This window comes from Gymnoscopelus microlampas (genome assembly GCF_963454915.1).
Source record: "Gymnoscopelus microlampas genome assembly, chromosome: 3".
NCBI classification, from domain to species: Eukaryota; Metazoa; Chordata; class Actinopteri; order Myctophiformes; family Myctophidae; genus Gymnoscopelus; species Gymnoscopelus microlampas.
This window is the reverse complement of record NC_139940.1, coordinates 38610241-38636447: the sequence shown is the minus strand read 5'-3', so window position 1 is coordinate 38636447 and position 26207 is coordinate 38610241. Positions and strand designations below refer to the sequence as shown.

The 26207-nt window shown below is 44.3% G+C and overlaps 2 protein-coding genes across 3 annotated transcripts in view; one reads left to right on the top strand and one right to left on the bottom strand.

The window, feature by feature from the left end:
- LOC311042729 (teashirt homolog 1-like) overlaps positions 1-14488 on the bottom strand; it is a 44712-nt gene extending 30224 nt beyond the window's left edge. The window contains exons 1-2 of one of the 2 annotated variants that reach the window (XM_084053680.1): positions 14080-14488; positions 13201-13879 (exon numbers count right to left, since the gene is read on the bottom strand). In XM_084053680.1, the coding sequence (XP_083909806.1) occupies positions 13201-13240 (40 nt within the window). In that variant the 5' untranslated portion in view covers positions 13241-13879; positions 14080-14488. The remainder of the gene's footprint in view (positions 1-13200; positions 13880-14079) is intronic. The other variant, XM_084053681.1, reaches the window with a different exon arrangement.
- Positions 14489-14631: 143 nt separating this feature from the next.
- On the top strand, positions 14632-21332 carry LOC311042730 (prostaglandin reductase 3-like). Its single transcript, XM_084053682.1, has 2 exons — positions 14632-16219; positions 20030-21332. Exons 1-2 carry the CDS (start codon positions 15900-15902, stop codon positions 20964-20966), a joined length of 1257 nt encoding a protein of 418 aa, XP_083909808.1. The 5' UTR covers positions 14632-15899; the 3' UTR covers positions 20967-21332.
- Positions 21333-26207: the final 4875 nt, after the last annotated feature.

Here is a 26207-nt window from a genome sequence, read left to right as displayed (position 1 = left end):
GAGGGACGCGTCGCGCTGGCTCCGGATCAGCCGGTTGCCGGCGGCCATCGGTCAGGCCGACCGGGTAAAGACTGCGGCGGCGAGATCAGTCGATGCGGGCCGCTCTCTGAGTGATGAGGCGGAGGGAGAGGTGGCAGATGTGTCGGTCCGAAATCCCAGGAATGAGGAATAGGAGAGCGGATCAACAACAGGCCATTCAGCGGGCCTGCATTCACACTAATGATCCTCAGACACTGAGCCACTCCAACATTAAGAGTTCACTATGCGTTGCTATGGGGACCAGAGCTACTTTGACTAAAGGGGGGAGGGGGGGGGTGGGAGAAAAAGAGATAGATAGGGAGAGAGGGAGAGAGTCAAAAGAAGGGAAAGCCCAATGAGGAAACTGACAGAAAGACGGCAAGAGAGAAGCATTAAATAACAAAAGCGAAAAGATGGAGAGAGAGAGAGCGTGATAGTGAGAGAGGCAGAGAGAAAGCGAGGCACTTAATAGTAACATTGAGCGAGGAAACGAACAAGGAAAAACAACACCACCGAAAAGAACAACAAAAACAAGGCAGGGAAGCAAAGAGAACGCACAAGGAGGGAAAAAGTGGGAGAGAGGAAGAGAGAGAGAGCAAAGGAAAACAACAAGGAGAAAGGGGGTCTAGTAGTAGTGAGGAGAAGGGCCGCCGTGGCCACCTGGGGGTCGCGACCTGCGAACGACCCCGTCAGATGTGCACTCTGGCCGGAGCGCCTGGGAAGAAGAGGGGGGTTGGGGTGGGGAGAGGGGGGGGGCGGGAAAACAAGGCATCATTAGGGCTGAGTGATGAGCGGCGGCCATGTCTGACCTCCCCTCTCCGGTGACTGCAGGCAGGCAGGCAGGCAGGCAGGCCCGGCAGGCTGGCCGGAGCTCTGCTCTGCTCTGCTCTTCAGGCGGGACTGACACTGCATTTAGAAATGCCAGAGGGCCTTCACAGTGCCTCCACATGCACTACAGCACCACCACACACTACTGAGAGATTGTGTGGTGTCACATCACACACACACACACACACACACACCCACACACACACACCACGTACTGTACCGACCCTTGTTAACCACTTGTAAACCTGGTGTACCTATTTTTGGGCATAACACCAATAGTTTATTATTCCATTAAGACTGGGAAAAGCATCCGTGTCACTTTTTTATGTATTTCTTTGGCTATTCAAAAATAGCAGACCTACAAGCTCAGCTTTAAGATCTGATATTTTTGGGGTAAAAACCTGAAAATGTGAGCAAATCTTTGAATGTAAAAAAAATAAAAAAAAGCAAACATTTTTAACTCAAATCTTTGCTTCTGGGGGGTCCCTGGGACAAAATATTTTGAGATGGGCGTCCACGGCCAAAACCATTTAATTTTGGGCCTCCTTGACATGAAAACGTTTGAAAACCACTGATATAGCAACATAGATTTTTCAGAAAACTGTTAGGATTGAGAAGAAGACATTTTTAAGAATCGGTCCCAGGTCTTAATGGGTTATAGTGTTTCAACATTTTCAAAATGGTCTAAAACTCTTGTAAAAAAAACGTGTAAAACAGCTATTTCCGCTATTCGTATACGACCAACGTATACACAGGGCTTAAGTGGTTAGTACTAGGCCGACCTCTGTGACTCTGTGATAATGGCTGGAGCGTGCAAACGCACACACACACACATAACGAAAACATACACAAGTGCTATCCAAGCACACAACGACAAGAGCTGCCCCCGGCAGGACCTTCGGCTAAACTTACAAACATGTGTTCTGTTACAAAATACAGGGCCGCCACTGTGGCCATCTTGTTTTTGTTTACCTTTTTTCTTTTTTAGATTTTCACTTTTAATCACAGGAGGAGGAAGTGGCGTTAGTGGCAAGGGTGAGAGTGGGGGGGGAAATAATACAACAAGAAGGGCAGTGTGTAATATGGAGGCCGTATCCAGGGTGTGTGTGTGTGTGTGTGTGTGTGTGTGTGTGTGTGTGTGTGTGTGTGTGTGTGTGTGTGTGTGTGTGTGTGTGTGTGTGTGTTGTGGCGACACCGCTAAAAGCGGGCCGCTATACTAAGCAGCACACACACACACACATAAGGCCACAGTGTTGGGATTCCAAGGTCAGTCGCACACGGGGCGACAAGCGGCAACACCACATTCACAAGTCGGGGGCACCTGGCAGAGGAGGCGGCAGAACACCGGGAAGCCGGTGGCGCTCCGAGCCTCCGCATTCGCGGCGCGCTCGCCTCAATTAATCATCGGAATTGTTACACCACAGTAATACCAAAAACAATCTCCATGATCACACGCACAAACAAAATTTCAAATTGCTATCATCCATCTCACCTGCCCCTTTAAGAGCAGCGGGGGGTAGCGAGAGAGAGTGGGTGGGAGAGGGTGGGTATCTATTCATTGGCCTCTCTCTCTCTCTCTCTCTCACTCTATTTCTCTCGTTCTATACATGTATCTCTCTCCCCTTTCTTCCTTTTCCTCTTAAAGGCCTGGCCGGTGAAATGATGGTGAAAAATTAAAGGCAGCAGCCAAACGCGTAAACGCACTGGGCGAGGGATCAATGCGTGGCATCCGCGGCGGGAGCTGCTATGTAAAACACTGCCTTAAGTCAGCCGCATCCGGTTAATATTTAATCCCTCCATCCATCTCCACAAAGAGCGCTTCCCTTTAGCTTTAGCTGCCGTTTACTTTGATTACACACAAGCGTTTGGGGGGGAAGAACGATAAGAAAGCGCAGTTGATTTGCATGGGGATGGAATATTCGCAGGTTTGATAATCGCTCCGAGCATTCTTGGTGCCAGTGTGAGACAGAGCAAGGGAGTAGAGAAAGAAAAGAAAAGAAAGAAAAGGGGGGGAGAGGGAGGGAGAGAGAGTGAGACAGAGATAGAGATAGAGAGATAGGGAGAGGGTGGGTAGGTCTGTATTGGAAAAAAAAATAAGGTGATGCAGAGTTGCTACGGAAAAAAAAACCTAACTGGATTTCACTCCGAGGGTTGCCTTATTTAAAACAACAGATATGCAAATAAAGGCAAGTAGAAGAATAACACTGATATTATCTTTCCCAGTTATTTTCTGTGGCAAATGATTTCTAGGGAGGAAATCCAAAATTGTAACTCCCAAGTGAACATGCAAATCCATCTGTGTATTCCTGGGTAGTCTTGTAAACCCTCTCATGTTGCCTGCATTCTTCCCCCTGCTAACGATTGAACATTCTCATGTTTATTCCACGCCCGTGCCGAGAATTGTACTACGTATGACAGAAACTAACTAATAAAAACACCTTTTACGCCACAGTCGCTACAGCATGGCACGCTACAGAGCGGGGTGACGTGTATGTTACTAAATTATACGCCATCACAATTATGAAACCTATAGCAGAGGATATAGAAGTCTGTTATTAAATGTAAGGCTATATTGGTAGAAAACACAACACCACACAATGATGTGAAAGTTAAACTGTGTTATCACTGCTGTATCTATATGCCCTTATAATTCATTTCACTGTCACAAGCTCTCTCTCACACACACACACACACACACACACACACACACACACACACACACACACACACACACACCTTTACTAGCTGGATCAAATGACAAAAAAACATCATACCCTTTGTTGTACAATATAGGACAAATGGGAAATTTTAACTGCATGGCCTCTGACATCATTTCCCTTGTCCCTTCTCCTCTGCACAAGGCCTGGTCTACAGCAATAATGCCTTGGGAAGTATGCTAGCTTTCTGTAGCAAGCAGCAGCCTCTACACAGGGAATTCTTTTCTACTGTACATTAACAGTGCACAATTTAAATTGATCTATAGTACTTATCTGAACAGAATTTAATTAAAATCATGAATTCGGTGAACCTCTGTGAATTAAAACATTTTGTAGAAAATACGCAATCTACAAGCTTGTCGCGTGTCGCACTGCGATACGTTAGTGAGCTTGTAGATCGGCAATTTCTAATAGATCAGGGTTTACTCTGTACATTTTTCCGCTCTGTAGAGCCAGAGCATTGAGCCCAAAAGTGTTTGTTAGCCTGCGGTTAAGGGAAGTGAGCCTTCAAGATCGGCCATGGCAACTGTTCATTTTCTCACTCATTGACCTCAAGTCCCTACTTTGCAATGTGGAATAGTAGCTGCCCTCAAATAGCCAGCAGAGTGAATAACAGGGGATCAAGGAAACGGCATTTTGGGCTCCAATGAAACGCTTCGTCTCCGTATCAGCGAGACAGACAGCCGGGGTTGCAGTCCAAAAGCTACAGTACTAAAAGCCCAAGATACCGCACCGCACGCACACATACACACACAGGGACATATAGGCACAAAGGCATGAATATATGCACATGCACGTATACACACACACATACTGCAAAATACTTAAGGCGTTAATTTAAGTCAAACAGTGTAAAAATGGGTCCCATGTGATGACCAAAAATAGCACTGTATAACATCCACTGGGACCCTTGAGTTAAATTAGCACTCAAGATTTTACAGTGCACACACACACACACACACACACACACACACACACACACACACACACACACACACACACACACACACACACACACACATTCCCTACCTACATATATGCTATTAGTAAACAAAGAAAAGCTATGTTGGTATACCAAAAGAGCCCCGCAGACAGCCACATCACCACAGCCATGAAGCGAAAGACACCATGATCACTAATACAGAGTATTGATCGCTGAACTGCTGTTTGCTGGTGTTTAAGGGGGTGTGGTGGTGGTGGTGGGTGTATGAGCTGGGGGGGGGGCTTGAGAGAGAGAGGGGCCTAACAACACTGACAAGGGTAAAGTGTTATTTCTCTCACACGCAGACAGCTGGACGAGGGAGGGGGAGGAGGGAGGGAGGGGGGACCACCCCTCCCCTCCTCCCCCCCACACTCCACCAGGCAGTAATTCTTAATTGACACCTGTCAGGATAATGGCGGCAGTCAGGCGGCAGTCACAGCTGCTGCGGGAGAATTTGTCCATCGTCCCGTTCATCTGTCAGCTCTAATACCCGTTCGAAAACTGACCCCCCTCCCCTACACCCCCCAGCCCCCGCCAAGCTCCTTTCGCCACTGGACACGGATGCACACCCCCTCAGCTTTCCCCAATCCTGTCCTTCCTGTCTAGCCCCCCCCCCCCCCCCCCCCCCTCCCACGTCCCCGGCGGTCCTCTCTGTCTCTGAGTCTCTCTTATTCTCTTTCACTCCCCTGCATTTCCCTGACGATCTCCACCCCACCACGACTACATCTAGATGTGGTAATAATTAAAAACAACACAACAGAAAGACAAAAGAGAGAGAGAGAGAGAGCACCGTTTCTGTCCAGTTTTACCCCTTCTGACGGAGATGTCGAGAAGGAGGAGAAAAAAAGGGGGTTGACCATGCAAAGAAAGAAAATGAAAAAGGGAGAGAGATAAAGTATTTATCCAGAAGAGACGGGGATGTGAGAGAAGCTTCAGAGAGGAAGAGAGAGCAATAGAGAGAGAGAGAGAGCGGGTATAGAGCAGAGAGACGAGAGGGGAGAGATGAGAGGTATATACGCAAGAGAAAGAGAGAGGGGGAGAAGAGAGAGAGAGTGAGAGAGAGGAGGGCTGGGTGTCCCTGGGTAGGGCTTTGCTCCACTGTAGCAGGCCCATCTCGTTTGTCTGTTTGTTTGTTGGCATCAAAGAACTGCCTCTCACTCGGCAGCCCGTCCCTTGCTAACTGATGTAATGAGTGGGTAAGCTACATGTTTTCCTGTGCCGAGGAATTCAAATACTTATTAGACAAAATATTCCGTAATTGCTCATCTTTTATTGATGGAAGTAACGTGTAAAATTTGGCTCCAGCAGACTCTCCCATAGCAAGGGATAAGCCTCTGGAGGAGGAGGCTCGCCACTGATCAAGAGAAAACATTTACACTTCTGCAAATCCAATACTGTACTTAAGAAAATTTGAGATGTCAATTTCTTTCCTCTAAATGTTGCACGACCGGTTCTCTCCAACGCCTCCCCCTCTTATCTTCTCCCGTCTCAAATTATGCTTCAAAAAATTAATAAAACAACAACGACGACCTATAAACAATTTTCCCACTAATAAGCTTTTAAGCCTAACATGCCCACTGTACATTACAACACAATGTAATTACTCAGCATAACACAAATATTACATAGTAATTAATTAAGCACCTTTAACAGAGGGCCGATAACAGCAATGTTGCAGTGCTTTATTTTGTTGTTGTTGCTACGAGTCATATTCAAATTCCCTGACACTGAAATCTTAAGTTTGTTGTGCTGTGCAGAGACATTGGGGGCAAAACATACAATCCTTATTTGCGGGAAATAGTTTTCCAGTGGCAGTGAGGAGTGAGGACTAGTCAGGCTGCTTGTCAGGCCAGTCCCAGAGGGCTGGCTTCTCTCTGTATCAGACTTGATTTTCTAAGACTTTATTTTCTTTCTTTCCCTTGTCTCATGACTTGTTCCTGTTTTTTTTTTGTTTTTTTTATGAGCTGTAGGCAAAGCAACAAAAAAAACACATCTGGCTGCTTTAATGATATGATTCGCCATCATACTAAGCCACCTCCATTATGACCTCCCACGGTGACATGCTAGCTGCACTTAAGCTTAAGGTGTGTGTGCAAGCACACACGCATGCACATGTGTGTGTCTGTGAGATTCTGTGTGGCAGTCTGTGTTCATAGTCTGTGTCTCTGTGTGTGTGTGTGTGTGTGTGTGTGTGTGTGTGTGTGTGTGTGTGTGTGTGTGTGTGTGTGTGTGTGTGTGTGTGTGTGTGTGTGTGTGTGTGTGTGTGTGTGTGTGTGTGTGTGTGTGTGTGTGTGTGTGTGCGCGCGCGCGCGCGCATAAAGTGAAAGGGTGACAGTGTACTGCTGATGGTAGCAGCACGCCCCGAGGGCAGCTTAAGTGAGACTGGCCTGGAAAGGAAACAGTAAGAAGAACAAGAGGGACGTGTAAAACTATTGGGGTGAAAATAAAATACATCCGCATCAATGCAAATAGAAAAGACAAAGTCATTCAGAGCACAACGGGACACAACTAAAAACCTCAATGTGACCTGGCCGACATATAACAACCACCCTACACAGCAAAATCTGGAGCGTTAGCTTAACCACTTTGAATCTGGTGTCTGTTCAAAAATGTTCCAAAACTAAATAAATTTGAATAGCAACGCGTCGCGCTGCAACACATTGTAAGCTTGTAGATTGGCTATTTGTTGTGCGACACCATCGTACGATGAAGAATGGAATATAGGGCTTAAGAGGTTAGCTCCCAGAGTTAAGCTAACACTCCGGGGTTTGACTGTGCATAAAGCTTAATATTTAACATTTACTCCTATACAAAATATAACGCATACACTTACACTACAAGGCACGCTCAAGCATATACACGCAAACACAGGAGGCGCTCGGTGCAAGTGTGTGGAGGCATTAAAAGGAGCGAAGCTGAGCATGTTTGACCTTTGACTGGCTCAATTCCCAGATGCAAATTTAACTATTAGTCTCAGAGGGTGGCACAAGAGCAAAACTGGCTATCGACGAGGCCGATCGATGCCACCTGCTAACGACACAAGCGCTCCAATTAGCGTAACCTCTAGCGAGGCACGGAGAAGACAGCATCTGACCGCCAAACACACACTGAGGCCAGGGCTGGGAACATACGACAGAAAGAAATAATAAATACGCGCTGTGTGGAGGAGCGGTGTGCTGCTCCTGAACATCTCAGGTTCGGAGCAGCAGAGGGTCTTGCTGGTGATACCGAGGTGGTAATGGTTGTAGGAGTCGTATTTTTACCACTGTGGGAAGTATGGAGTGACAATGAATGCACGGCCCCCTTCTCACTCGTTGTGAAGGGGCCGAGTGAAGAGTGTGGTTGTTGCTGCTACACTGGCTTGAGTTATTCATTCTAGCAATGCTAAGTTAACGCTGTGCTGCGTTGATCACTTAACACACACACACACACACACACACACACAGACGAGACATGGGCCATGCACACGCTGTTCATTAACACACGCACACACAATGCTGTTCATACAAAATGCACTAATTCTCTCACACACACACACACACACACACACACACAATAATTCATAGAGATGAACATGCATGTTAATTTCTGTGCACACAAACACACGCTGCATATAAATTCACACACACACACACACACACACACACACACACACACACACACACACACACACACACACACACACACACACACACACACACACACACACACACACACACACACACACACACACACACACACACACACACACTTTAAAAAATAATAGTTATTAATCCTTGGTAGCAGTGCAAAATAATGTTTTTTTAATGTTTTTAATGTAAACGTAATAGTGTTGTAATTTTTCAGGCTTTTAGGGAGAGGGGAGGCACAAAAGGCCAATACAACTCCAGCAACGTAAAAGTGAAAAGTACACCTAGTAGTGCACACTGGTGCTCCTCAGGCCGTTGATTTAGAAGGGAGCTACATAAATCTCAGCTAGCTGATTATTTCGAGGGGAGAATATCACATAACAGCATCGTCAAGTAAGAGCACAAAGGTCGCTGTGTAATCTTAGCTACCCCGGGCATGCTAAACCATTAATCCCTGGGCACTGGGTTTCTCCAGCTCAGAATATACTGGGACAACTTCAACAGGCATCCAGCGCAAGGCATAATGACCCCACAGCGGCGAGTGGCGTGACATAAGCTTTCATACGAGTAGCACCCCCACAGCCAGACTGTATGGAGAGACCCTATCATGGTGCAGTCAGTGTGTGTGTGTGTGTGTGTGTGTGTGTGGGTGTGTGTTGCAGACCACCTGAAAACAAAATGTATAACACCTCAATCCTAAAAGCGGAATTTCTTACAAATAAAAACTGTGCTTATACGGTTACAGGATTGGCCTACTACTTCCCATTCTATACTATAGAACGGAAAGTAGTATTATCGAATAACATATAGTAGCTTAAAAAGGTCTCAAACAAACAATGTTTGTTAAAAGAAATTATTCCAGATTCCACGACAAACTCTCCCCTAACAACGTCCAACTTTAACAATGTAACAACGCTTCATGACCTTGCAATAAGCACACACACATACACACACACACACACACACACATACACACACACACACACACACACACTTTGGACAGCGAAGAGAAGAAAAAAAAACGTAGTGTAACATTAGAACATAATAAATAGGGGAGACACTGTAGCCAGCGCCATTCCATGCAGACTTTGCAGAGGCTGAGGAAGTGGCAATTCGGCTGGTTCTGCCTGCTGCTTATGCCCAGGCCTACGTTTCACGGTTAAGAGCGAGGGGTTTTAGTGAGGTCATTAACTGGCATTGTCTCCTGACATGATTAGTCAGGTAGCAAAGTCCATTTGTCACCTGCACAGGCAAATTGAGTTGGTGCTGCACTAGGGGCTATGGGGACTGTATAATATCAACTTGATTACATCAAGGCAGCTGCGGACTTGACACCTTACTGAATTTGTCAGCATTAATCGTTAGGGCCTGTCACAAATCCATCAGCAGTACAGATAATTAGGGTATCTCTCTAATGAAGCCGAGGGGAAGCAACCTTACCTTTTTTCCTCTTATAATTAACCACTGTCTTCCCCAGGAAAAGAGCTGCGTGGGATTTTTTTTTTACCCATTTCCTCTAAAGACTAGTGGTGTCTACGATGCTAGCTTGCCTCGAATGAAAGACAATGCCACTCCAGTTACAATATTTTCTCATCTCTCCTGGACTCGTCACCACAAAAAAAGAACTATTCAAACACGAGTGTTGTAAGTAACAGCACAGTGGTGTGTAATCTGAAAGCAGGTATACATGCATGGGGAACACACTTAACACACATAATGTGTATCATGTGTATTTGCTGTTATTTGCTACTTTGAATTGAGAAATAAAATTCCAGAAAATAAAATAAATCTAAAATAAAAGTACATGTTAATATCTATGGTACAACAAACATAACATCTAGACAAGCAGACACAATTTGCACAACACACACGCGCACACGTGCACACGCACACACACACACACACACCAAGGCCAGATGGATAATTGACAATATTATAGTAAGGTGAATGCCTATATGTTCAGTATAAAAAATAAGAATTAAACTGTGGAAAGCCAAAATTGGAAATGTTTTCATGTAACTGCGAAAGGTCAGACTCAGCTGTACTCTATTTTAGCGTACAAGCAAATTAATTAAAATCCATGCTTGTTGAGACGTGAATTTAATATGGTTGTTAAATTTTGGGAGAAAAAAATAATACTACGGTAATTACATTATTGTTGCACAACTATGATGAAAGCCTTTGACTTTTTAACATTTATTTTTTTTCCCTACTGTATAATTTGTAAAACTGATAGACTATACTATAGTGTGTCTTTGGTCTGGGGTGATTGTTTACTGAACCTGGCATTCAAACATTTAATAAAAACAACTCAACACAACTCAAATACTCTGAAGTGAAAAAAAAAAAAAAAGAAACTTAAATCACCTAAACGTATACTTAGTTGACCAGACTCCCTACTAGGCCCCCTCCTGTTTTCGCTCTACACTTAATACCTTCGCCAAAAACAGCAAATCTTCAAGCTCACAACTCATCACAACCGTAATGCGTTGCGAGTTAGTAGATCTGCTATTTCCACTGAATTCTTGCCCCAGGGCAACAGGGACGCTAGGGTCCAAGCGGTTAATATTCGCCCAGGACAAAAGAAAAGGAAAAAAATGGCACCATGAAACGTTGCAAGACAACTCCAGTATACTGTTGGGAGTTTTGGATTCTCTGAGCCCCCCTATTTCCATGCTTACTCCCACCATGAGCAATTTCCTCTCTGAGCAGCGGTACAAAGGGGAAGACACAGGTCAGTAACCGTTCCCAGTAGACCATCAGCCTGTTGTCAGGCAATGGAGTGTGCGTGCATATGTGTGTGTGTGTGTGTGTGTGTGTGCGCGCACGTGCCCGTGTGTGTGCGTGTGCGTGTGCGTGTGCGTGTGTGTGTGTGTGTGCGTGTGCGTGTGTGTGTGTGTGTGCGTGTGCGTGTATGTGTGTGTGTGTGTGTGTGTGTGTGTGTGTGTGTGTGTGCATGTGTTGTGGAGGAGAGGGCGGTGGGGGGGGCCAAGGTGATGCCATGTGTTAATGCTCACATCTACCACGAGAAAGAGGAAACATTACTCGAGTCAGGTCCCTACAGTCCTGACTTGGTTCTGCCTTTTACACCATGTGATTTTGTACCAAAATCGCGAGATGATAGTCACAGAGAGAAAGAGCAGCACCATATCTAAGACTAAGCCTTTCTTCCCACTGTGTGCCAGAATCATGTGAGCTCTCTGTGGTAGAAAGAGAAAAAGACACACACACACACACACACACACACACACACACACACACACACACACACACACACACACACACACACACACACACACACACACACACACACACACACACACACACACACACAGAAAAGAGAGAGACAGAGCACTGGTTGAATGTTCAGCAGCACAGCCATCCCACACAGCTCATCACTGGCTCCCTACTTAAAATGATAAACCTGCAGAGTTCAAAGTCTTGTGTGCCTGGCCCTCCTGTTCGGTCCGCTTTGCACCTCATATTTCAGAATCTCTTTAAAATTCTATAACTGTCTTTTGTTCACTCCAGTTGTTAATGCCCAACTTCAAAGGCTGGGCCTCATTAGCACAGAGGTAGAAACCCCTGTCACTCATTTACATTTTGTTTAAAGGGCTGAGGGGAGACGAGAGAATGGAGTCGAAATCCAAATCACTACACGTCAACCTCGTCTGACTTCTGCCCAGCGCCAACATCTGGTTTTATCAGTTGGTCACATTGTAAATATTGCACTTCCCTGCAGGTGTGGATATAGATTTCATTGGCAGAGTAAAATGCGGGAAGAATGTGGGGGGAAAACTTGGATAGGAAGTTAATTAAAAAACAAATACCTTAAGAGGGGAAGGTAAGTGGTGAAACATGTAACTTTACAAAAAGGAGTGATTTAGGGCTTTTTTGTTTTGTTTTCTGTTCAATAAATTCAAGCCCTTAACCTGCCTTTTGTATTTCCCCCTAAAATCAAGAATTACATATTTTTCCCTAAAATTCTAAACTTTTTTTAATTTTTATTCCTAGTAGAGTCAACAGGGGTTAGTTGTCCTTTGACTGGTTAAATCTGTCAGAAGCATGCATGTCTCCACGGAGAGATTTATTGATGTTTATCAGGGATGAATAGATCAAAGGCTGCCACATGACAGGCGATCAATCACGCATCAAATCAAGGATGGCAATCCTCTAATAAAACAGAAAGAAAGAAAACCGGCTCTCACCAGTTTTTCTTCCCCTCTTTCTGAGTCAATTATTCATCATTACTCACTCTTGGACCTCAAAAGGACTCTTTTATCCCCCCATAACATGCAATTTAGCTTATTCAACCAGTCTAAGAGAACTTTTCCATGCAAGTGAGAAGAAAATCTTACAGTGGCATCATTGAATAAGCTTTGTCTATGCGCAGTGGTGCTAAACGCCTAAAAAACATAACGGGTCAACCCAACCAAGTTGCAAACCATAATAAACCCAGGGGGGTCCCCACATGATTTTGGGGGGTACCCCCAGATGACAGTGAAGTGACAATTTAAGGACCTTTTTAATACTCTAAAAAAAAAAGAAGGAAGGAAAGAAAGAAAATAAAAAGAGCATTTTACTGCATCAAAAGTAATCAAACTATATACTATAAGAACTGGTCAAACATTGTCCAAAATTGTCAAATAATATAAGAAAGAGGCAAAAAATGTGAAAATACCAGATCTACAAGCTCACAACGCCTCACAGCGCGGGCGTTGTGAGCTTGTAGATCTGCTGTTTTCACAATATTTATCTGTGGAACCGAGTCAAAGAAAATTGAATGTCTGAACTCCTACAATCCAAGTGCTTGTCAGTTCAAATATGATTATTTAGGGGGGTCCCCAGTTCAAAATATGATTATTTTGGGGGGTCCCCAGTTCAAATATATGATTATTTTGGGGGGTCACGGGCTGAAAAGGGTTGAGAACCACCATGCACTTGATCTAAATAAACAAGTCCACTGTATCTGCCTGCATAGTGGGGAATAAATGGTGGGTGAAGGAGGCATATGACGAGGGTATACCTGCTGATCGTCGCGGGTCTTGCTGCTTTCTCCTCGGCATACTGACCGTCACTCTCCACGGTGGTGCTTCTCATGCAGGAATGACAAGAAGAAGTCAATCTAGTGGAGAAGAAAAATCATCCCGTGGTTTCTGATCTCGGAGCAGAACTGACAGATCTTTCGTTTTTAATGATTATTATTATTCTGGCCTGTCTTTTTTCCTGTCTTTTCTTTTTCTTTTCACTTATAAATTGTGGGAATTTCAGCAAAATCCCGAGTCCACACACCACACCTGAAGCTGTGTTACAGTACAGATATTGTCCTTGTTATGGGGCCAGAAAAAAAGCGATTTTCGCTTATTAAAAAGATGAAAGAAGAATCTCGCCAGTTCCTGACAACATGTCTATCAAAGATCATCTTTCGTCATCTCTCTCTCTTTATGGCAGGAAAAAAACAGAGGCTAGAACAGAACCTCGAAGCCAAGTTTCAGTCACTCCCCTGCTGCCATCGGAGGAGGGGTGGGTGGGGGGAGAGAGAGAGAAAAATCACTATCTCACGGTGCTACTTTGTTTCACCTTCGCACCAAAATAAATAAACTCAGATCGTAACAAAACAAATAAGTCCAGTGTTGAGGAGCCGAGAACCTTTGATGTGTAATCCCCGTGTGCCGCCGCGGTGGTTTGTTCTCCTTGTGTAGCCACTAGATCTGAAACGAGAGAGAGAGAAAACGGGGTAGAAAATAAGACAGGCGTTAGATGGGTTTTAATGTCAGTCCGTCACCACGCCACCTCCTCAGCCCCCGCGGATCCGATCAAGGCTCACCGACAAGCGGATACTTTTCTCTTCCCGACCCCGGTGAGTCGGTCGGGCGGTTTTTTTGGGGAAAAAAAAAAAATCTACTTACGTTTTTTTTTTTTTTTTTTTTTTTTTTAAGAGTCGTTGGAAATTCTTTCTTTTCACTGTCGGCCGCCGCTCATCTCATCTCATCTCATCCAGACATTATAATGCGGGTGGTTGATGTGGTTGGTGGGGGCGCCTGCTTTACTAAAGAGAAACAAACAAGATGCAGGCATCCGATCCACCCTCGAGAAGAGATCGACATGAACTAATTTCTCTTCTGTAAACTCCAGGGAGTGAAGCCGAGGTCTCGTCTGCTGGTGCTCCGGAATATATAAAAAATAGAAGCCCCGTTGGTTGAACCAACGCAGTTGATCCAGTGGATCGTTTCAGACAGTCTCAACTGATAGACAGACGCATCGAGTGGCTTTTCCTGCTCCATTTTACTCCTCCCCTCCAGTACGAGCGTCACCCTGACAGTATAGAGCCTACCTGTCAATCTTTTTAATTGTCTTGTTTTTCCTCTCAGTGCTTAAAACCCCAAACGACTGACAAAAGGAGCCACAGTGTGCGACGATGTCAAATAAATTCCCTCTTTTGAAAATATATAAAGGCCTATTGATAAATCAAGTCATGGCAAACTTTATCGCACGGTATAAACAATAACTAACTAGTAAATGCCCAGGTTATTACAACAACTTTGAAATATTTGTCCTCGCCGATTTTTGTTGTACATGTGACAACGTGTCTGTCATTTATGTTTTATAAAAGATTGATCGCTTCATAACTGAGAAATCTGATGTTTAAAAGATGCATGACAATATAATTAATTAGTGGACATTATGGCTGTGCATATAATACATACACTACACCCTGCAGATTGATTTGTACTAAAGCAGCTGGCACTCAAAATAGTGCATTATTAAAGACACCACCACACATGTTTTGGTTGCAGTTTTTGCTACAGGGCTGCAGGTGTAGTCATTCCCAACCTCTCATGTTTTGGCAACACTGTATCCAACTGGAAAAGCATTTTTTTTTTTTTTTTTTTTTTTTTACGTCTGAAGCTAAAACACGTGCTTGGATTATTTTTGTGTACATATATTCCACGCTTTTTGACCAGACTAGTCTACACTGCAGGGCTGTTGTTGCTGATCGGGGTGTTTTTTGGTGTTTTATTGGGGGAGTTTACACTGGGTTGAGGATAATATAATAGAGATGAGGATTGATTTGTTTCACCTTACTAGGAAGTGAGTGTCGGTAACGGGAAGACTCGCCCCAAAACACGCTCACCCCCATTTTTTGTTCGCGGACCAGCGGTTCTTGTGTAGCCTATTCTTGTATTTGTTTTACTAAGGATAAGGTTAGAAATAAGTTTAGGGTTACACATAGTTGTACTGAGGTTACGTTTAGGAATAAGGTTCAGTTTTTAGACATAGTTTACTGAGGTTACGTTTAGGAATACCAGGTGAATATCGCACGAATTGCCCCGGGGGTGACTGTGTTTTGGGGCGAGCGTTTTGGTATTCGAAGTGAGTGTCGTGTCCGGGAAGGAAGGGGAGGGACTCCAACGACAAGTCTCCTCTAGCTACACTGTGGCTACAAGGTTGCAACAACCGTGCAACATTTTAATACCAAATAGCCCGATTCTAAGGTCGTTATTTAATTCTTATAGGTCTAGATCTCTCTGCGCCACTGACGATCCAAATTACAATTTTAACTGCATTATTGTTGGCGTGCATGGCCCTAGAAACGCATGCACGAAGAGGATAGCAAGCACAGGGCTAGCGATCACAGTAGATCTTTATTATTATTATTGCAGTTGTAAATGCACAACATCATCAGATTGCCCGTGAACTTTGTCACATCGTGTGCTCTACATAATGTCCAGCTCGCTGTTGTTGTTGGCCACGAATAGTAGGAGGGCGTTTGCGGTGGTCCTCGGCGGGGGGCGCAGCAGAGGAACAACCGACGCACTTTGTACTGGTGGTGGTGGTGGATCAGTTCACTCGGTCGCGCCGCGGCGCTCCATTATAGATCTGTCATACCAGGCGCACTTCATGGATTTCAAGGGATCCTCCATACCCAGCACCATGAAAAAGCTCGTCGTCACCAAGCTTAGTCAGGACTTCAGAGCAGCCGCCCAAGTGCAGACGGTCTCGGTCCCGACGCCTGGCGACGGGGACTTGCTGGTCAAAAATCGGTAAGTTTTTTTTTTTTTGGGAAAGGCGTAGAAATTGGCTACAATATCCATAAAGTACGCAGGCGCGGCGACAAAAAAAAAGGAGAGCGGTTACCGTTCTCCTTTTTTCCTTTACGCGCCTGCGTAGGATACTTTGGACTCTTATGGCGTGTCATGAAGATATCTAACACCTTTCTCCTTGATGTGGATCTGTTGTAATAGTGTTAAGAAGTTGTTTTAAGAAAGAAAAAGGTTCCACTTACCCCGATCTAACCATATATCCTACGGTGTGACAACACCTGCGATCATCATCCTCATCATCATCATCACAAGATGGCATAATAATAATGATACGTGAGGAATAGCCTACTACTGTATTCCAAGTTCCGCCCCTACGTTTGTCTATCAATCCATCTCGGCATCTCTGTCTCCTTACGTCACCAACCTGCAAACAGGGAGTCATTGGGGGGGGGGGGGGGGGGGGGGGGGGGGGGGCACAAACATACAGCACGGAACGGACTGGCACGAATATACACTGCAAACAGGGAGTCATTTGGGGGGGGGGGGGGGGGGGTACATTACAGCACAGAACAGACCAGACTGGCACGAATATACACTACAAACAGAAAGTCATTGGGGGGGTACAGAACAGACTGGCTCGAATACGCTGCAAACAGAAAGTCATGGGGGGGGGGCGGGGGGGGTACATAGACTACATACAGCACATAACAGACTGGCACGAATACACTGCAAACAGAAAGTCATGGGTGGGGGGGGTGGGGGGGGTACATTACAGCACAGATCAGACTGGCACGAATACAGCGAGCAGAGATGGAGAGATGCAGCTTTGCATGGCGTATATTACTGCTGCAGAATGATCATCATCATCAGGGGGTCATCAATATGTCCATACGCAGACACGATGTGTCCGTGGCAAAGACTTGGCCTTGTCCGTGGCACATTTTTTGATGTTCTTTTTTTACACATCATTTATAATGTTTGCTTATTTTGACCATAAGACCCAATTACTGAATGTTAAGTCTCCAGGTTTTCTTCCGAATATGTATGACACTGATTTACTATGACACTACACGGCATATTAGGAGTCCACTAGTACTAGAGGTTCTCAAATGTTTTATGTGCAAGGACCCCCTTAACTCTGAGAGTGTACAAATGGAACCAAATGGACCCGTAAGGGTCCATTTGGTTCCATTTTTACATAAAGAGCAAATACTCCAAAATAATTTACATAGTGACATATAGACATACATTGACAAATATGTTTAAAGAAGGTTACGGTCCATTTGGTTCCATTTGTACACTCTCAGAGTTACAGACCTGTTATGGTCATTCAGGGTTAGCTCTTTATGTGTTTCTAGTAATATTATTGTCCACTCATTTTGTATGTCCGTGGCAAAAACGGAATTTTGACAAAAACGTCCACCACAAGCCAGCAGCATGGCGATGACCCCTGATCATCATCCATATCACCCACCACAGCTTAAAGCCGTGTAGTTAATCTGTGCCACATTGTCTCTTTTGTTAAATAGGTTCATACACCAATTCACATTAGAATAGCTACTCAGATTTGACTGTAAAACCCTGAGTGTTAAGTTACTATGAGAGTGTACAAATGAGTACATTTAACACTGAGGATTTTTACTGTGTGCTGCAAATTAAATGTATTATCAGACCAAAACGAGCGTAACACAGTGTATTATGCATGACATGCATGTGAACGGACACCTCTGACCCAAACCCCTTGGTCTTGCAAAGCATGCACCAGTATTGCATATGAAAATGTGATACCGGTATGCTAATAAAACGAGCAATAAGAATCAAACCTATTTTTAACACCTAAAGAAGCAGTTTTTAGTTTGGACCAGTTGGCAATCACATTATAATATCTATAACTTTTAAAATGTAACTGTTTTTATATTTTGCATTATAATTGAAATTATACGGTTCCTAAAGAAAACAGAATTTGCTCATCTAAAGCGTTTCGTAATGAGAAAGAATACGGGGACAAGGAATGATGTTGACCTTAGACCTTGAAAACAAGCCTTGATGACCTGTGGTGGGCTGTGGTCACAATCTGTAGCCAATCCCTGTTTGTTTATATATTGTATTTCTACATACATGATATAAACTAATGCTTGTGTAGCGTTCGTACTCTTGCATCTGTAATAGTTCTGACCCACACCATCATTGAAACTGTCATCTTGGTTGTCATTGAAACAGCAATTATTCAAGATAAATTCCTACATGACAGGCTCTTGCATGTATCCCACCCTTACACTTGGTCAAAATTTATGTTATTTATATTGCACAACACATTTTAATCAAGCCACATAAATATGTCAACAAATGCATAACCTACACATGGGACATCGGACATGGAAATGTCATCAATTCTTTTTTATAACGGGCCGTTTCTCATGGCACTGACAGCCTAAGTAGTTAGGGCTAAATTAACCGTTCTTGTAGCATTTTTAAATAGCACATATACCCATGACAGTAAACCTTGCATAATCTTCATAGCCACTGCTCCCCATAAAGCAAGATGACCCGGTGACCTTTAGGAACTAATGCAACATTTCTTTAGTGGAACGCAGTCTCCTATACAATAATAACACAACCACCACTGAAAACTTCAATCACGCTTTTCTTCTCTACTGAGATGTATTAGGTTTTAATGATAGGACCGCAGTATATATTATAGTTTTGAGAAAAACTGTAATGGTGATATAGCTACATTATGTGTACATGTAAGACGAGTCCCCTCTCCTGTGTTAAGAATTACAGATATAATTGAATTTATGTGTGGACAAATTGTTTTCTTTGTACGAATGACTGTAATTACCATTACGTCTGACCAAGACTGTTTTCTACGCGAACTGTAAAAATGATTAACAACTTTTTTTCCCCCATTCAATTGACTCCAACTGTTCTTCAGTATTTCTGTGTGTGTGTGTGTGTGTGTAGACTCACATAACACTGGTGTTGATAATAGTTTTGCGTATGGAAATTGAATCCACGAACAGTCAAATCAAAACCTGTTACAATAATTTGACCCAAAGTTTGCAACTCAGCTAGAGTATATTGGCATTATCAGTGCTCAATTTACAGGTGGGACGTACACCACGAAACAAGCATGCATTCTGCTGTAAAAGAGAGTGAATTATTTATTTATACCTTCATATCCCACATGGGAGGTGTTTTTTTCCCTTCCTCCCCTCTGTGTTATCAACGGGAGATGTAAACAACTATTTTCATGTTGAGGCAAGAAACAACAATCCCAAGATTTTAAAAATGCAGTTTGTTCTGCAAGTCTCTGAAGACAATGAATCATGACATCATGCAATGTGTTTTGTGATACAAGCCTTTGCCTGTCAGTGGAGGAGCGTTTTCTTCAGGAGAAACAGGGAATCATTGCCAAAACAAACCTGTGTGCTTGCACCCCGTGGTCACACATGTTTCTAGTGAAGGAGTCTCAAATGTTGACCTTCAGGGACGTGGCAGTGAATAGGGAATTTGAGTTTGTTTTATTGATTGTGTGATATATTTCTTGTTGCTTCATTACGTAAAAAAAAAAAGAAATACGTTAATATACTATGGTACCATGAATATTGTGTGTGTGTGTGTGTGTGTGTGTGTGTGTGTGTGTGTGTGTGTGTGTGTACGCACACAATATTATTTATAGATAACTATACGGTGCATACTGTATATTGTGTGTGTGTGTGTGTGTGTGTGTGTGTGTGTGTGTGTGTGTGTTTTCTTATATATATTTCTTTATTGACCCAGTGTATTTCATCTGTGTTCTCATTGCAGTTTTGTCGGAATCAACGCCTCTGACATAAACTACTCTGCAGGCCGGTACGACCCGACGGTGAAGCCCCCATTTGATACCGGTTTCGAGGGCATAGGTGAGGTAGTTGGCCTTGGCCTCAGTGCCAGCTCCCAGTACACCGTCGGGGACACGGTGGCCTACTTCCACGGCGGGGCCTTTGCGGAGTACACGGTGGTGCCAAGCAAGGCAAGTGTGCCAGTTCCCTCGGTGAAACCCGAGTTCCTAACCCTGCTGGTCAGCGGCGCCACGGCCTACATCGCCATGAAACGTCTCGGCGACCTGGCCAAAGGCGAGACTGTTCTGGTCACCGCGGCCGCCGGGGGAACGGGACAGTTCGCCGTGCAGTTTGCCAAGCGGGCCGGCTGCCACGTGGTCGGGACCTGCTCCACCGACGAGAAGGCCGGCTTCCTGAAGAGCATCGGCTGTGACAGGCCCATCAACTATACCTCCGAGGACCTGGGCCAGACGCTGCGGAGCGAGTACCCACAAGGCGTGGACGTGGTCTACGAGTCGATAGGAGGCAGCATCTTCGACCTGGCGGTCAACTGTTTGGCCAAAAAGGGCAGGCTGATCGTGATCGGTTTCATCTCTGGGTATCAGAGTGCGTCGGGGATCCAGCCGATCCGGGGGGGTGGTACGCTACCGGTCAAGCTGCTCCAGAAGTCAGCCAGTGTTCGGGGCTTCTTTCTGCCCCACTACCTCGCTGACTATGGGGAGGCTCTGGCTAGTATGATACAGATGTTAGCAAAGAGGAAGCTGACGTGCGAGGTGGACTATGGGGACTCGGCACCGGAGGGGAGGTTCGTAGGCCTGGAGTCAGTCTTCAGGGCCGTGGACTACATGTATGCTGGGAAGAACGTGGGGAAGGTGGTGGTGGAGGTGGCGGCACCAGCCTCCGTTAATCACAGCAAGCTGTGACGTACCGTACCAGACAGACTAACGCTGCTTTCGCTTTGCCGCTGAGCGAGTCACCTCTGTGCATATATCGTAATAGAATGATTGCAACCGTTCATTACTGTGATCATCACTACGTTAAAATGACTACTGTGGATGTGAAATCTTTGCCTACATCAGAACTTGAAATAGTATTTTTGCAATGCTGCTAGTTGATGAGATAATTCTGAATGTGTCTTTTTGACCTTTATTTTTTGTAAGATGAATGTCAGCAGGAAAACAAAAGCTCGAGACAATCGTTTCAGTGACTGAAGGTTACTTGTTTCTGCCTGAATTTATATCCTGCCTTGTGGAAGATCTAAAAATATAATAATAAAAATCATAATTATTCTGTATTTTCAGTTATTACGCAAAGTATTAGAAATGTCTCTCACTCTGACACACGCACACACACACATTCACCACTACAGTATGAGTTTATTTTATACAAGTACAGTTTTGAAGTATGCATATACCTTTGTCAAAGCTTTATTTTCTCTTATGGGTCCCGTTTTTGGAAATTATTTTAGTCAATATGCATTCATATGATTGCTTGTAGCACTCTCAAGCACTTTATATACCCATAAATATTTTATGATAGACTTCATTGTTTTTCTAATAGGCCTTAACGTTGGTGTGCACTTGTCAAAAGTGAGTGCCGCTCCAGGTGTGCTTGGTATTTCATTGCCTGTTTGTGGCTGACAGAAACGGCATTCACATAATCAATCTTTCCATTCACATGCCCCAAGCTGCACATAATAAAAAAAATTAGTCCAGCTAACCAGAACTTGGGCTTGAAAATACCATTAGTTTTCCTCCCAACAAGCAGAAAACCACTCGTACTAAATGTGCTGTGCAATGCCCTTTGACACTATTCTTTTTCATTTCCTTTTTTATGTTTTTAATTTCTTTTGGAGACAGAGGGGGGGAATGCGCCACTTAGGCCCCAGGAATGTTAGTCAAATGACTGTTGCTACTTACCACATCACAAAGGAAAACATTGTCATGACACTTAGATAAAAGGTGTTTCTCCCTTGTTTACACAAATACCGTATTTGGATGAAAGGGTGGGGACACCAAAATATTTATATGGCTTGCTCTTTAATTGTTTTAAAGTTAAAGGGGAAGAGGAATTCACCTTTTCTTGAACGACGACATCTGTGGCACAGTGGCTCGTAAACAGCAAGGCAGTCCAAGGTTCAAACCCATCTGGGCAGGGGTCTTTCTGTGTTCTCCCTCCCTGTGTGTTCGCATGGGGTTCCTCCCACACCAAAAAACAAAAACACATGCATGTTTAGGGACTGGGTGTTGCTGTGCTCAGGCAACCTACACTCTAAATAAAGGTCAGTCATAATAATAAAATGTTAAAATGGTCCGTGTTGTATTCATGTACTGTAATGTATGTTAAAACAAACACCTGTTCCCGTCTGGGAGGGAGGGCTACGGCGTTCATGCACTGTGAACATGATAATGCCTCATCCAGGTGGCCACTCAAAAAATAGCCCAGTGTGAAATACGTTACAGGTGTGACCCCAGCATGCAAAGCTGCTATCTTCGCCAGATTGCGTCGGATATCAGAAAAACACACCGGGGCAAGGAAACACACTTAATTTAACTCTGGACCCTTATGGGTCCATTTGGTTACATTTGTACATACTCCTGGAGTTACAAATGGATACATTAATGCTGAGGATATTACTGTGTGCAGTAAATAAAGTACAACAGTACTCGATGTCCTCACTTGGAACAACGATGATGGTACTTAAATGGTGGTTGCGAGAAAATATTTTGTCCAATTTTTATCCTGATAGAATTCTGCCTCAGTAGTCAGAACAGTGGTGTTAATTAATTGCATACGTCTGCCACATTAGTCCTCATTTAGGCTAATAAATAAATGAAAGGAACATTTTTGACAAATACTGCAGTTGGTGTGCAACTGCAGTATATGTAAACGCATTATATATGTATGCAGTATGTAAACGCATTATTTTTCAATTAACTAATAAAATACTCAAGATTAAGAATATAATTGGCCATATATTTTTATCCCAGTTGACAGCACAGTACAGAACATCTCCTCTGCCTCAAATAGTCCCTGCTCCCCATTTGAAGTTTGTGAGGCGTGAGACACTGAGATCCCAGATTGACGAAACCCATTGCAGTGGTGGCCGACTTCACATTACAAAATAGTTTTCTGTGCAAATGTATGAGGGAATATCTCCAACAGCTAATGCATTGAGTTTAGTAGAGCCAATATATCGTCCCTATTGGCGTCCCTATTTCAGTCATTATGGGTGAAAATGTTCAAAAGTTTCAAACATTTTCAAAAAATAGGCCAACAAGTTTGTAGATACATAGATATATTTTTTAAATTATTTTAATAGGGCTTAACTGGTTTAATAAAATAAATGATCTTTAATTGGTCTCAAATAGAAACTTTAATCAAATCAAAATGTTCTAATTGATTGGACAATTCAGCAGTTTTTGACAAAATATGATGTGAAAACATGGTTAAATCGGTGGTCTAAAACTCCAAAATTGGGATCGGCAAAAATCTGGCATCGGTCGGGCTCTAGAGTTTAGTAGCAACAATTAGCACATTGGAAACATCCACCAGCCGTTATTGAGCAACTGTGATCACCTTCTGAAATGAAAAGACGGTGTTCACTCGAGCGTTACAATTACGAGAGCATGCTTTCACATGTCAGCCACACGAAAGGTGAACGGGGTGAGAGCGGCTGGACGTTCAGTTGCATTTAGCATCCTCAAACAGGCCTACTACTACATGCGCTATAATGCTGAGGGAAGAGGCCAGGTCTGCCGATACGTGTGTCTCTCTTCAATTAACAGGAGAGGCCTTGTCTGTGTATCCTCCAGGGCCCACCTGTACCTCTCCTGATTAGTGAGCAGTCACAGCCCCAATTAGAGAACACAGCAACCTGGTGAGACAACAACACTCTTTATTTAATTGGATTGTATTGCCGCTCGGAAGCGAGCCGCTAACCTGTGACGTATTGCAGCAATCTGGGAGAGTGGGAGGCATGCATGAGATATTGAAGATGGGGGAACATTAGACTAACGTTCATGCAAGTCCAACGTTATTGTTCTTTTTATTGGTGTTACCTGCGATATCTTACGATTTCATTGTAGTATGTAACTGTGCAAAGCACTGTGAAGAAAAGCGCTAAGCAAATAAATGTGTCATCATTTGATCATTATTATTATGCAGTCGCAGTGCATACGTACACAAATTATAAATGTCTTTGATCTTGTATGCGTTACTATTAGTCCTTAGTTACTGTACCTCGGAAGATGAATATACTGACAGCAATGCGGCGCTTTAGTATTCCAAAAGACAATGTATCTTCTTAAAAATAGTAACTTCAGTAGTACCCTGTCTAGTCCATTTCCAGGAACCAAGATGGCAACACACTACAGCCCATGTTTTCATTGTATCGTGTTAACATTCACGGATGCCAAGTCCCTCAAACAGTCTCCTTTTACTATAGCGTCTTTTTTTTTTCCTTTTCCTTCTTCCACACAGTCCCCTAGCTGGCACATGTGGCAGTTAACAAAGACATCACCCTCATAGTGTGGGATGGCATTCTTACCTTCAGGCACCTAAGGGACAGTGCCTGTACCTGCCTGCCTGGCTGGTTCTGCCAAGGATCCAGACAGTCCGGTCTCTCTCTGTGTGTGCGAGTCAGTCAGACCCTCTGAACACCCCAAGTCCCTGAGCCCCCGTCATTCCAACCTCCCCCCTAATTATGAAAAACCTAAAACCCCACTCAACTAATTAGCCACAGCAGACCCCAGAACTGTGAGTAAAGGTAAAAGAAATGGCTTTATCCAGTAGTGTGTGTGTGTGTGTGTGTGTGTGTGTGTGTGTGTGTGTGTGTGTGTGTGTGTGTGTGTGTGTGTGTGCGCGTGTGTGCGTGCGTGCGTGCGTGCGTGCGCGTGTGTGTGTGTATATATACACACACACACACACACACACACACACACACACACACACACACACATATGTATATACATACAGTACAGTACATATACGTATGTGTGTGTGTGCATGTGCGAATGCGCATGCGTGTGTGTGTGTGTGTGTGTGTGTGTGTGTGTGTGTGTGTGTGTGTGTGTGTGTGCGTGCATGCGCGTGCGTGCGTGCGTGCGTGTGTGTGCGTGTGTGTGAAAGGGAGGAGCACACAGGAATAGAAACAAATGAAGTTTTCAAGGTTCTTTTCACAAGCACTTTCTATGGCCAACTAAAGTCATTTGTTAAACTCTTTGTGACACTAGCTTTGTGACATTTGTTTAGTAGGGGAGAATGAGTGCGCGTGTGCGCGCGTGCGTGCATGCCTGCAATTGTGCCTGTGCAAGTATGCGCGCACACACCCAAGTGTGTGGGTGGTGCAGACAGACACACACATACACACTCGCACGCACGCACACACTCACATCTGCACGTGGGTGTCTCTGTGTGGCTGGCAATCTGTCCGCCTGTCTGTCTGTCAGTGGCATGAGAACTCAGTGGGACATAAATTACAATATGCAGCGGTGCCACTTGTGCAGTCTCAATGAAGGGGAGGAATAACTTTCTTAATCAAGTTCCCCTGATTAATTGTAATAAAGGTGTCATCCATAAACGTGTCCTCCTGATTGAGTAATTCGGGCTGGGAGACAGTAAGCACATCCCCGGTGATTGGGGGTGTGAGGGGTGGTGGGTGGTGGGAGACAGGGGGAGACAGGGGAGGGGAGGGGGTGGAGGTGTTTGTGTGTGTGTGTGTGTGTGTGTGTGTGTGTGTGTGTGTGTGTGTGTGTGTGTGCGACACAAATAGCTGCACCGGCACACTGGCATCCTCCACGGACAGCCTTCGTACAACTGACAGTTATGAAATACAATTATCAGTGTGATCTGCTTAAGAATTCATCATCAGCACCTCCACTGCCCAGTGAAGACATTCACAGGAAGAGAGAGAGAGAGGGGGAGAGAGAGGAGAGGGAGGGAGGGAGGGAGGGAGGGAGGGGTGTCACCGCAGGAGAGGCCTCGCTGATTAAATGAGATTTTTATTTTGTTCAACAGATTGTTCGCGTTACGTTACACTGTGCAAGAGGAGTGATATGAAATGTTGACACTGTTTTGTTTTGTTTCTCGTATTCTTTGTTTGCTTTCTTATGAACCCCAGCTATTATACCGTGGAGGTCTTTTGGTTTTTAATCCCGCCTGCT

Excerpts from the sequence above, each read along its gene's own strand:
- LOC311042730 (XM_084053682.1), top strand. The coding sequence starts at position 15,900 with ATGTCCAGCTCGCTGTTGTTGTTGGCCACGAATAGTAGGAGGGCGTTT. Across the intron at positions 16,220-20,029 it reads GACTTGCTGGTCAAAAATCG|TTTTGTCGGAATCAACGCCT; the intron begins GTAAGTTTTTTT and ends TTCTCATTGCAG.